The following is a 12,311-nucleotide window of genomic DNA, read 5'->3' as shown; positions in this document are numbered from 1 at the left end:
CCTGAGATTCCCTTTTCTAGACAAGCACTTTTAGTTTGTTGCTCTTCTGTTTGGCCTAGCCACAGCTCCCAGAATTTTCTCAAAGGTTATGCGGTCTCTCTTGGCAGTTGTCAGGTATCGGGGGAATTGCGGTGGCACCTTACCTGGACGACATATTGGTTCAGGCGCCATCTTTTCAACAAGCAAACTCTCATACAGAGATCTTGTTGTATTTCTCTTGTAAGGTGTATCCAGTCCACGGATTCATCCAATTCTTGTGGGATATTCTCCTTCCCAACAGGAAGCTGCAAGAAGACACCCACAGCAGAGCTGTCTATATAGCTCCTCCCCTAACTGCCACTCCCAGTCATTCTCTTGCAGCTCTCGACAAGAAAGGAAGTATCAAGAGATATGTGATGATTTAGTGTAGTTTATCTTCAATCAAAAGTTTGTTATTTTTAAATGGTACCGGCGTTGTACTGTTTTTACCTCAGGCAGAAATTAGAAGAAGAGTTCTGCCTGAGGTTTTTGATGATCTTAGCAGGTTGTAACTAAGGTCCACTGCTGTTCTCACACATAACTGAAGAGTATGGGAAAACTTCAGCTGGGGGAACGGCCTGCAGAATTATCTGCCTGAGGTATGTTCAGTATATTTTTTTCTAGAGAGATGATAAGGTCTAGAAAATGCCGACAGTGCCTGATATATTTAAGGTAAGCCTGATTACAGTGATTTAACAAACGACTGGGATCATGCTTGCAGTAAATGGTAATATTCATGTTACTTGCTCTTATTACTTAGTATGTAAAACGTTTGCATGATATATAAAAAACGTTTTTTACTGAGGGTGATAAATCTTTATTTGGGGCCTAGTTTTCCACATGGCTGACTAGATTTCTCCTCGCTGAGGGGACGCCAAGTACATCTAGCGCGCCCATTGCGTATACTTTACAAGACATGGCGGCAGTTATGAATCATACCCTTACAGAGGTATTGTCCAAACTGCCAGGGTTACAAGGAAAGCGAGACAGCTCTGGGGCTAGAACAAATACAAAGTTCTCTGACGCTTTAGTAGCTATGTCTGATATACCCTCACAATGTGCAGAAGCCGAAGCAGGAGAGCTTCTATCTGTGGGTGATTTTTCTGATTCAGGGAAGACACTTCAACCTGATTCTGATATGTCTACATTTAAATTTAAGCTTGAACACCTCCGCGTGTTGCTCAGGGAGGTTTTAGCAACTCTGGATGACTGTGACACCATTGTAGTCCCAGAGAAATTGTGTAAGTTGGATAAATACTATGCAGTGCCTGTTTACACTGATGTTTTTCCAATCCCTAAGAGGTTTTCAGAAATTATTACTAAGGAATGGGATAGACCAGGTGTACCGTTCTCTCCCCCTCCTGTTTTTAAAAAGATGTTCCCTATAGATACCGCTACACGGGACTTGTGGCAGACGGTCCCTAAGGTGGAGGGAGCAGTCTCTACCCTAGCGAAGCGTACAACTATCCCGGTTGAGGACAGTTGTGCTTTTCTAGATCCAGTGGACAAAAAATTAGAGGGTTACCTTAAGAAAATTTTTATTCAACAAGGTTTTATTCTCCAGCCTCTTGCATGCATTGCCACAGTCACTGCTGCTGCGGCTTTCTGGTTTGAGTCTCTAGAAGAGGCTCTACAGGTAGAAACCCCGTTGGATGATATCCTTGACAAGCTTAAAGCTCTGAAGCTAGCCAATTCATTTGTTTCTGACGCCGTTGTTCATTTAACCAAACTAACGGCTAAAAACTCAGGTTTTGCTATTCAGGCGCGTAGGGCGCTATGGCTTAAATCCTGGTCAGCTGACGTTACTTCAAAGTCTAAGCTTCTCAACATTCCCTTCAAGGGGCAGACCCTATTCGGGCCTGGACTGAAGGAGATCATTTCTGATATTACTGGAGGAAAAGGTCACGCCCTTCCTCAGGATAGGTCCAACAAATTAAGGACCAAACAGACTAATTTTCGTTCCTTTCGAAACTTCAAGAGTGGCGCATCTTCAACTTCCTCTAATACAAAACAAGAGGGAAATTTTGCCCAGTCCAAGCCAGTCTGGAGACCTAACCAGACCTGGAACAAAGGAAAGCAGACCAAAAAACCTGCTGCTGCCTCTAAGACAACATGAAGGATCAGCCTACTAGACGGATCTAGTAGGGGGCAGACTTTCTCTCTTCGCCCAGGCTTGGGCAAGAGATGTCCAGGATCCCTGGGCATTAGAAATTGTGTCCCAGGGATATCTTCTGGACTTCAAAACTTTCACAATTATCTGCAAACCAGATAAAGAGAGAGGCATTCTTACATTGTGTTCAAGACCTCCTAGTTATGGGAGTGATCCATCCAGTTCCAAAGGAGGAACAGGGGCAAGGCTTCTATTCAAATCTGTTTGTAGTTCCCAAGAAAGAGGGAACCTTCAGACCAATCTTAGATCTCAAGATCCTAAACAAATTTCTCAGGGTCCCATCCTTCAAGATGGAGACTATTCGAACCATCCTACCTATGATCCAGGAGGGTCAATATATGACTACCGTGGACTTAAAGGATGCTTATCTTCACATTCCGATACACAGAGATCATCATCGGTTTCTCAGGTTCGCCTTCCTAGCCAGGCATTACCAGTTTGTGGCTCTTCCCTTTGGGTTAGCTACGGCACCAAGAATCTTTGCGAAGGTTCTAGGGTCCCTCCTAGTGGTTCTAAGGCCACGGGGTATAGCAGTAGCCCCTTACCTAGACGACATTCTGATACAGGCATCGAATTTTCAAATCGCCAGGTCCCATACGGACATTGTTCTGGCATTCCTGAGGTCTCATGGGTGGAAAGTGAACGAAGAAAAGAGTTCTCTATCCCCTCTCACAAGAGTTTCCTTCCTAGGAACTCTGATAGATTCTGTAGAAATGAAGATTTACCGGACAGAGGCCAGGTTGTCAAAACTTCTAAATTCCTGCCGTGTTCTTTATTCTACTTCTCGCCCTTCAGTGGCTCAGTGTATGGAAGTAATCGGCTTAATGGTAGCAGCAATGGACATAGTGCCGTTTGCCCGTCTACATCTCAGACCGCTGCAACTTTGCATGCTCAGTCAGTGGAATGGGGATTACACAGATTTGTCCCCTCTACTAAATCTGGATCAAGAGACCAGGGATTCTCTTCTCTGGTGGCTATCTCGGGTCCATCTGTCCAAGGGTATGACCTTCCGCAGGCCAGATTGGACAATAGTAACGACAGATGCCAGCCTTCTGGGCTGGGGCGCAGTCTGGAACTCCCTGAAGGCTCAGGGCTCGTGGACTCAGGAGGAGGCACTCCTTACGATAAACATTCTGGAACTAAGAGCAATATTCAATGCTCTTCAGGCTTGGCCTCAGCTTGCTGCGGTCAGGTTCATCAGATTTCAGTCGGACAATATCACGACTGTAGCCTACATCAACCATCAAGGGGGAACAAGAAGTTCCCTAGCAATGTTGGAAGTTTCAAAAATAATTCTATGGGCAGAGGTTCACTCTTGCCATCTATCAGCTATCCATATCCCAGGAGTAGAGAACTGGGAGGCGGATTTTCTAAGTCGACAGACTTTTCATCAGGGGGAGTGGGAACTCCATCTGGAGGTATTTGCACAGTTGATTCAACTTTGGGGCAAACCAGAACTGGATCTCATGGCGTCTCGTCAGAACGCCAAGCTTCCTTGTTACGGATCCAGGTCCAGGGATCCCAAGGCAGCGCTGATAGATGCTCTAGCAGCGCCTTGGTCCTTCAACCTGGCTTATGTGTTTCCACAGTTTCCTCTGCTCCCTCGTCTGATTGCCAAGATCAAGCAGGAGAGAGCTTCGGTGATTTTGATAGCACTTGCGTGGCCACGCAGGACTTGGTATGCAGATCTGGTGGACATGTCATCCCTTCCACCATGGACTCTGCCGCTGAGGCAGGACCTTCTACTTTCAACCATCCAAATCTAATTTCTCTGCGTCTGACTGCTTGGAGATTGAACGCTTGATTTTATCAAAGCGTGGTTTCTCTGAGTCGGTCATTGATACCTTAATTCAGGCTCGTAAGCCGGTCACCAGGAAAATCTATCATAAGATATGGTGTAGATATCTTCATTGGTGTGAATCCAAACGTTACTCATGGAGTAAGGTCAGGATTCCTAGGATATTATCTTTTCTCCAAGAAGGATTGGAGAAGGGATTGTCAGCTAGTTCCTTAAAGGGACAGATTTCTGCTCTGTCTATTCTTTTGCACAAGCGTCTGGCTGATACTCCAGATGTGCAAGCGTTTTGTCAGGTTTTAGTTAGAATCAAGCCTGTGTTTAAACCTGTTGCTCCGCAATGGAGTTTAAATTTAGTTCTTAAGGTCCTGCAAGGGGTTCCGTTTGAACCTTTGCATTCCATAGATATCAAACTTTTATCTTGGAAAGTTCTGTTTTTAGTAGCTATCTCCTGGCTCGAAGAGTTTCGGAGTTATCTGCTTTACAATGTGATTCCCCTTATCTCATTTTCCATGCAGATAAGGTAGTGTTACGTACCAAACCTGGTTTTCTTCCTAAGGTGGTATCTAATAAAAATATCAATCAGGAAATTGTTGTTCCTTCACTATGTCCTAATCCTTCTTCAAAGAAGGAACATCTATTACACAATCTCAATGTGGTTTGTGCTTTAACATTTTATTTACAAGCTACGAAGGATTTTCGTCAAACATCTGCTTTGTTTGTGGTCTACTCTGGACAGAGGAGAGGCCAAAAGGCTTTGGCAACTTCTCTTTCTTTTTGGCTAAGAAGTATAATCTGCTTAGCTTATGAGACTGCTGGCCAGCAGCCTCCTGAAAGAATTACAGCTCATTCTACTAGAGCGGTAGCTTCCACATGGGCTTTTAAGAATGAGGCTTCTGTTGAACAGATTTGTAAGGCGGCGACTTGGTCTTCACTTCATACTTTTTCTAAATTCTACAAATTTGATACTTTTGCTTCTTTGGAGGCTATTTTTGGGAGAAAGGTCTTACAGGCAGTGGTGCCTTCCGTTTAAGCGCCTGCCTTGTCCCTCCCTTCATCCGTGTCCTATAGCTTTGGTATTGGTATCCCACAAGTAATGGATGAATCCGTGGACTGGATACACCTTACAAGAGAAAACAAAATTTATGCTTACCTGATAAATTTATTTCTCTTGTGGTGTATCCAGTCCACGGCCCGCCCAGTCATTTTAAGGCAGGTGTTTTTTATTTTTAAACTACAGTCACCATTGCACCCTATAGTTTCTCCTTTTTCTTGCTTGTCTTCGGTCGAATGACTGGGAGTGGCAGTTAGGGGAGGAGCTATATAGACAGCTCTGCTGTGGGTGTCCTCTTGCAACTTCCTGTTGGGAAGGAGAATATCCCACAAGTAATGGATGAATCTGTGGACTGGATACACCGCAAGAGAAATAAATTTATCAGGTAAGCATACATTTTGTTTTTCTACGTTCTTACGGATGGAAACTGAATCTGGAAAAGAGTTCCCTTGTTTCAGCTATAAGGGTGTGTTTCTTAGGGACCATCATAGATTCCCTATCTATGAAGATTTTTCTGACGGAGGTCAGAAAATCCAAGCTTTTCTCTTCTTGCCTCTCTACAGTCTACTGTAATTGGTCTGATGGTCGCTTCCATGGACATCATTCCCTTTGCTCAATTCCATTTAAGAGCTCTGGAATTATGCATGCTCAGACAATGGAATGGAGATCATTCAGATCTGTCTCAGAGGATAGATCTGGACCAGTTGACAAGAGACTCTCTCTCATGGTGGATTTCTCAGGATCATCTGTCTAAGGGCACATGCTTCCGGAGACCCTCCTGGGTGATTGATACCACGGACGCCAGCCTGCTAACCTGGAGAGCAGTCTGGGACTTGTTAAAGGCTCAGGGCCTATGGACTCAGGAGGAGTCTTCTCTCCCCATAAAAATCTTGGAGTTGAGAGCAATCTTCAATGCTCTGATGGCCTGGCCTCAGTTGTCTTTAGCCTGATTTATCAGGTTCCAGTCGGAAGGAGGTGACTCAGATTATTCAGTGGGTGGAAGCTCACAATTGTCTTTCCTGAGCAGTCAGACTTTTCATTCCAGGGAGTGGGCTCTCCATCCGGAGGTGTTCTCCAGGTTAACCCTCAAGTGGGGGGTGCTGGAGTTGGACCTGATGGCGTCTCATCATAACGCCAAGCTTCCAAGGTAGGTTCAAGGTCAAGAGATCCTCAGGTCGCTCTGATAGATGCTCTGGCGGTTCCTTGGGATTTCGGTCTAGCATACCTGTTTCTTCCATTTGCGCTCCTTCTCTGAAGCTGACTGCTTGGAGATTAAATGCTTAGTTCTAGCGTGGGTTTTCTGATTCGGTCATTGATACCATGCTACAGGCTCGCAAGCCTGTTACTCGTAAAATTTACCATAAGGTATGGCGTAAATTCCTTTATTGGTGTGAATCGAAAGGCTACTCTTGGAGTAATGTCAGGATTCCTAGAATTAATTTTTTTGTAATGCACGAAGTAATGCACGAATTACAAGTTGCAACAAAAAATGTTTTTGCTTGCTAATGCGACACACGCAGAAAGCCAAAGTTAGAATATTGCGACCGCGTTAATGTATTCCCGCATAGACTTCAATGGAACGCGAAAAGTGGGAAAAAATAAGACCCTACTCAGCTAACCTGACATGAATATATTAATATTTCACATTCCAATGTTCTTCACATAGCAGAATATGTTCTATTTATTCATAAATACATATTTAGACATACAGTCATGGTCAAAAATATTGGCAGTCCTACATTTCTGTCAGATAATGCACCACTCCGCCCAGAAAATTGTTGCAATTACAAATGTTTAGGCATTCTCATGTTTATTTATTTTGTTTGTATTGGTATGACACAAAAAAAGTCTGGGGGGGGGGGGGGAAGCCAAATCGGACACATTTCCTGCAAAACCCCAGAAATGGACTGGGCAAAATTATTGGCACCTTCTTAAAATTGTAAGAAATAATTGCATTCCAAGTTTGTGATGCTCCTGTAATTTGTTATTAAACTCACTTGTATCAATTAACAAGTGCTGACAATATATAAATCACACTGGCAAACAGTTAAAATGGTCAAAATTTGACTAATCCTTTCTGTTGTGTGTCTCTGTGTGCCACACTGAGCATGGAGAAGAGAAAGAGCAGCAAAGAATTGTCTGAGGATTTGAGAACAAAAATTGTGGAAAAGCATGGACAATCTCAAGGTTACAAGTCCATCTCCAGAGATCTTAATGTTCCTGTGTCCACTGTGCACAACATTGTCAAGAAGTTTACAGCCAATGGCACTGTAACTAATCTCCCTGGACTTGGACGAAAGAGAAAAGTTGATCAAAGATTGCAACGAAGGATTGTTTGAATGGTGGATAAAGAACCTCGATCAACTTCCAGAGAAATTCCAGCTGATCTTTAAGCACAGGGTACAAATGTGTTGCACTATACGTCACCATTTGAATGAAAAGGGACGCTATGGTAGGAGACCCAGGAGGACCCCACTGCTAACACAGAAACATAAAAAATCCAGATAGGAGTTTGCCAAAACTTAGCGGAGGAAGACAAAATCCTTTTGGGAGAATGTGCTGTGGACAGACAAAACAAAATTACATCTTTTTGGTAAAGCCCATCATTCTACTGTTTTCAGAAAAAGAAATGAGGCTTTTAAAGAAAAGAATACAGCCCCTACAATCAAAAATGGTGGAGGTTCACTGTTATTTTGTGGTTGCTTTGCTACTTCAGGCACTGGATGTCTTGACTGTGTGCATGGCATTATGAAATCTGAAGCCTACCAAAGAATTCTGTGGTGCAATGTAGCACCCAGTTTCAGAAAGTTGGGTCTCCATCAGAGAACATGGGTCTTACAGCAGGAAAACAAAGGAGAGATTTCAAAACAGCAGTTAGGAAAAGAAACCCTTCCAATCTGAGAGACCTGGAGCAATTTGTAAAAGAAGAGTTGTACAAAATTCCAGTAGAGAGGTGTAAGAAACTCATTGATGGTTACAGAAAGCGATTGATTTCAGTTATTTTTTCCAAGGGGTGTCCTACCAAATATTAAATTGAGGGTGCCAATAATTTTGTCCAGTCCATTTTTGGAGTTTTGCGTGGAATGTGTCAGATGTGGCTTTTTTTCTCCACTTTTTTGTGTCGTATCAATACAAACAAAAGAAATAAACATGAGAATGCCTAAACATTTGTAATTGCAAGAATTTTCTGGGCGAAGTGGTGCATTATGACAGAAATGCAGGGGTGCCAATATTTTTAGCCATAACTGTATATAGGACTATCTATTTATAAATACTTAGAAGATATTTCTCTATGTGAAGAACATTGGAATGTGAAATATTTTTACAGTAAATACATAGTTAAACACATGTTTTCATCTACTTGACTGCAAAGGGCTCCAATGCACTTCATAGCTTTGAGCCTTATAACTTTTTCTTTTTTGAAATCTTATTTTTTTTAAATTATTATTATATTTATTAGATAGTGTTAATATGAGCTTAACTGTACTTTTAATTGTGTTTTTGATGTGTTTTGTGACACTATTTTGTCTCGCGTAACAGTTAAACAGAGCTCTGAAGTCACGCTATCCCGACGTGCATGAGATTAAATTGCTCTCAAGCGATCGCGTTTACTTTCATAATATGCACGCTATTTCCGACACAGCCCAGTGTATGGTACAGCCAATCATTACAGCTTAAATCATTACACACAAACAATCTAAATCAATTTCTGTTTAAAAACAAATAATAAATGGAGCCCATGAGCCCAACATTTAAAAACTATCAAACTATCCTGCTTTATTTTGCAGCTTTGTATTAGATCTTGTTTCTTCTTATTCCTGCAGATCAATCATTCTGAAACATTTACACTGAGCTTGGTAGATGGTAATAGTTTTTTTCTGATGAAAGTGGAGCTTGTTTGGAGTGCACAGTTCAGTATGTGAGCCAAAGTAACTACGGTTTCTATATGAGTATATGCGACTGGTTCCCTTTAATTTAAAGGCACAATAAACTCATATCACAAACCAGTTATAAGGCACTACATTGTAAATTAATTGTTTTAAAATAATTTAACACTCATTTGTTAACACAATTTACAAGGTTTTGCAAATTAAGAGCTGTTCAGGGATACATTTCTTGAAAAGACTGATAGTGGTCTATTTTATTGAAAAGACTGATAGGGGTCTATTTATGAAGCAGCGGATGCTGCTTCTGACCCTCTCCGCTTCAGTTCCGACTGAAGTGGAAGCTAAGAAGCAGCGGTCCTAAGACCGCTGCTCCTTAACTCGTCCGCCACACAGCAATCAGCCCGATCGAATACGATTTGGTTGATTAACACCCCCTGCTAGTGGCCGCAAATCTGCTGGTGCAATGATAAATGCCAACAGCTTATGCTGTTGGCATTTATCGATGTGCGGTGGACATGATTCGCTATAGCGGATCATTTCTGTCCGCACCTACATAAATAGACCCCCTAGAATCCTTTTTTCTGGTCTATATTGCTGTGGCTAATTAGGTAAATAAGTAAATTAGCTTGTGCTCTGAGCTAACCAATTACAAAGTATGATGGAGGCTCCCCAGTCTCTCGGAGAAGAAGTAGAACAAGCACACTTTTCAGAGGCATTTTACAGCAAAATAATTAATGACCGTATATTGCAATGTTGCTATATTTTCTTTAATTAAACATATGGGGAGCTTAATATTGAGTTCATTGTCCCTTTAAAATCAGGGCTAGAGCCAAAGGACATAAAACCAGTAGTAGTGAATTGTACAGTGGTAGATAGTTATATCAGGTTTCTTTTACTTATTACAAGTTTGGGTGTGAAATATTCAACTCCTTATAAATGTTATTCCTATTTCATTTGATGAAAGAACATTCAGGGTAGCCAACTTTTGTTGTGTACAGTTATATACTGGTTAACCAGACTAAGCAGATTAATTATTAAACAAGACGCCTGTGAAATATTAATTAACTCTTTTGTTCTTTACCTACAGCGGAATCTGAAAACTCTCCATTTGCTTCCAACTCCCTACAGAGGAGAAAAAAGGGTCTCTTGCGAGCTACTCAGCATCGTGCACGTCCTCAAATTCTTATTGGAATGCCTCAGGACTTCCGGCAAATCTCTTCCATCATTGACGTTGATATCCTTCCTGAGACACACCGTCGTGTTCGTCTGCACAAGCATGGATCAGATAAACCTTTGGGATTCTACATACGTGATGGAGTTAGCATCAGAGTGTCTCCTCAAGGGGTGGAGAAAGTCCCAGGTGTATTTATCTCCAGGCTAGTTAAAGGTGGTTTAGCAGAAAGTACTGGCCTTTTGGCTGTCAGTGATGAAATCCTGGAAGTCAATGGAATAGATGTAGCTGGGAAGTCACTGGATCAGGTAACTGATATGATGGTTGCCAACAGCCACAATTTAATAGTCACAGTAAAGCCAGCCAACCAAAGGAATAATGTTATCCGGGCAGGAAAGGCTTCAGGAAGTTCTGGGGTATCATCAGACAGTGCTGCAAGCCCATCCTCACGTTACGCCAGCAACTGTAGCACAGCCGATGGGGACAGTGATGATGATTCAGACTTAGTTATTGAGAGAGACTATGCACCAGTGACTAACTATACCCAAACCCAACTTGTTAATGGAGATCTACAGAGAAGCCTTCAGCATAGTCTAACACTCCATAGACCTCAGAATCCATTGCAATACATGAACAATAACAATCGAAGCCCAAGACTAAATCGCAGGGGTCAGGAAAATGGAATGAGAGAAGATGGTACATTCATAACACTATAGTTCTCACACAAATTAAGACTTTTTAACCTGTGTAACCCCCTAGTGTTTGTAAGGTCTGTGTCTCTGTTTTCTATGTATAGATCATATCAGCGGAAATTCTATCAATGAATATGCACAAGACCTACCTAGAATAACATATAATCTGCTCATTATTCATGTTTAGCAAGGCCAAGCTGGCATTGGTGACTGAAATGTGAATGAACAGAAATAAAGTAAAAATGAACCATACTGTTACTTGTATTGCGCTGTGATGACATAATGACCATCGTTTTTCATGCAAAAAATAAATCTATAATTATGTGAATTAGTTGAAGCTCAGTTCTGAAATCAGTTCAGTTGTAAAGGAACATGAAAGTCAATATTAATCTTTCATGATTCTGAAAAGAAAATGCAATTTTAAAGAAACTTTCCAAATAACTGCTACCACTTTTACTTTGTTCTCTTGGTATTCTTTGTTGAAAAGCATACCTAGGTAGACTCAGGAGCATCAATGCACATGTATGGAGCATTATATAGCAGTAGTTTTGCAAGAGTGCACATTTGTATAATATATAACATTGTTAAAAGCATTGTTGCAAAACTGCTGCCATACAGTGGTCCTGAGCCTACCTAGGTATGCATTTCAATAAAGGATGCCAAGAGAACAAAGCAAATTTGATAACAGAAGTAAATTGAAATCCTTTTTTGTTGTTGTTATGTTCTATCTAAATCATGAAAGAAAAAAACATGTCCCTTTAATGATTTTCTGAAGAAAAAAATCTTAAGACATAACTCCAAAAAGGTTATATAAACTACAATTCCAATATAATTTTATATTTCTATTCCAGCATCTGAGAAATATCTGTAGTCAGTGAGGCACTAACTACAAAAGTTATGCCATACATATTAAAGTATTTAAACATATTAGCCTCTTTCTTTAAAAAATATGCATACTTTTATTTTCAAACAGACAGTTTATGTTAGTTTCAGTATAGGACTGTGGGATATATGCAGCCTTCTACCATTGTATTGGTGGAGATTGACATTCCCTACAAGCATAAAAACAAAATGTATTTGTTTTACTTAAAAATGTCCTTAAAATATTTTCTTTATAAGGTGGTGAGTGTCTGTGATCCATTATGTGTGGGATTTCCCAAAACTCTCAAGAGCACTTCATCCCTCCCACCTCCCTGGTATTCCATTTTAAACTTTGCCTCCCAAGAGGTGGGTGAATAAATGAGGTGCTCTTCAGATTTCATTAGAGAGGGGTTCTTAGAGTTGAGGCCTTCATTTCCCCTCATTGAGCTGCTACTGAGAGACAGAGGGGAGAATGGAGTATGAGGAAATGACAAAATTACTCTCAGTGAGGGAGTTAGTCACAGACCTCCTACAGGTGTGGCAGGGACAGTTTCCTAGACGCCTCCTGTTGGTTCGTTGATGTACTACTTCATTTATATCCTCTGTTGTAATGGATGTGCTACCCACTGACCGCACTCACTCTCCAGCGTTAATAACAGTGGT

At 41.4% G+C, this 12,311-nt stretch overlaps 1 protein-coding gene across 1 annotated transcript in view; it reads left to right on the top strand.

Annotated features, from left to right (window-relative positions):
* The window catches only part of PARD6A (par-6 family cell polarity regulator alpha), a 124,423-nt gene extending 113,612 nt beyond the window's left edge, over positions 1-10,811 (top strand). The window contains exon 3 of the mRNA XM_053715915.1: positions 10,012-10,811. Within this exon, the coding sequence (XP_053571890.1) occupies positions 10,012-10,811 (800 nt within the window). The remainder of the gene's footprint in view (positions 1-10,011) is intronic.
* The last annotated feature ends 1,500 nt before the right edge of the window (positions 10,812-12,311 follow it).

This window comes from Bombina bombina, chromosome 1, assembly GCF_027579735.1.
Source record: "Bombina bombina isolate aBomBom1 chromosome 1, aBomBom1.pri, whole genome shotgun sequence".
NCBI lineage: Eukaryota > Metazoa > Chordata > Amphibia > Anura > Bombinatoridae > Bombina > Bombina bombina.
The sequence above is the reverse complement of the archived record's forward strand: the minus strand, read 5'-3'. Positions and strand labels throughout refer to the sequence as shown.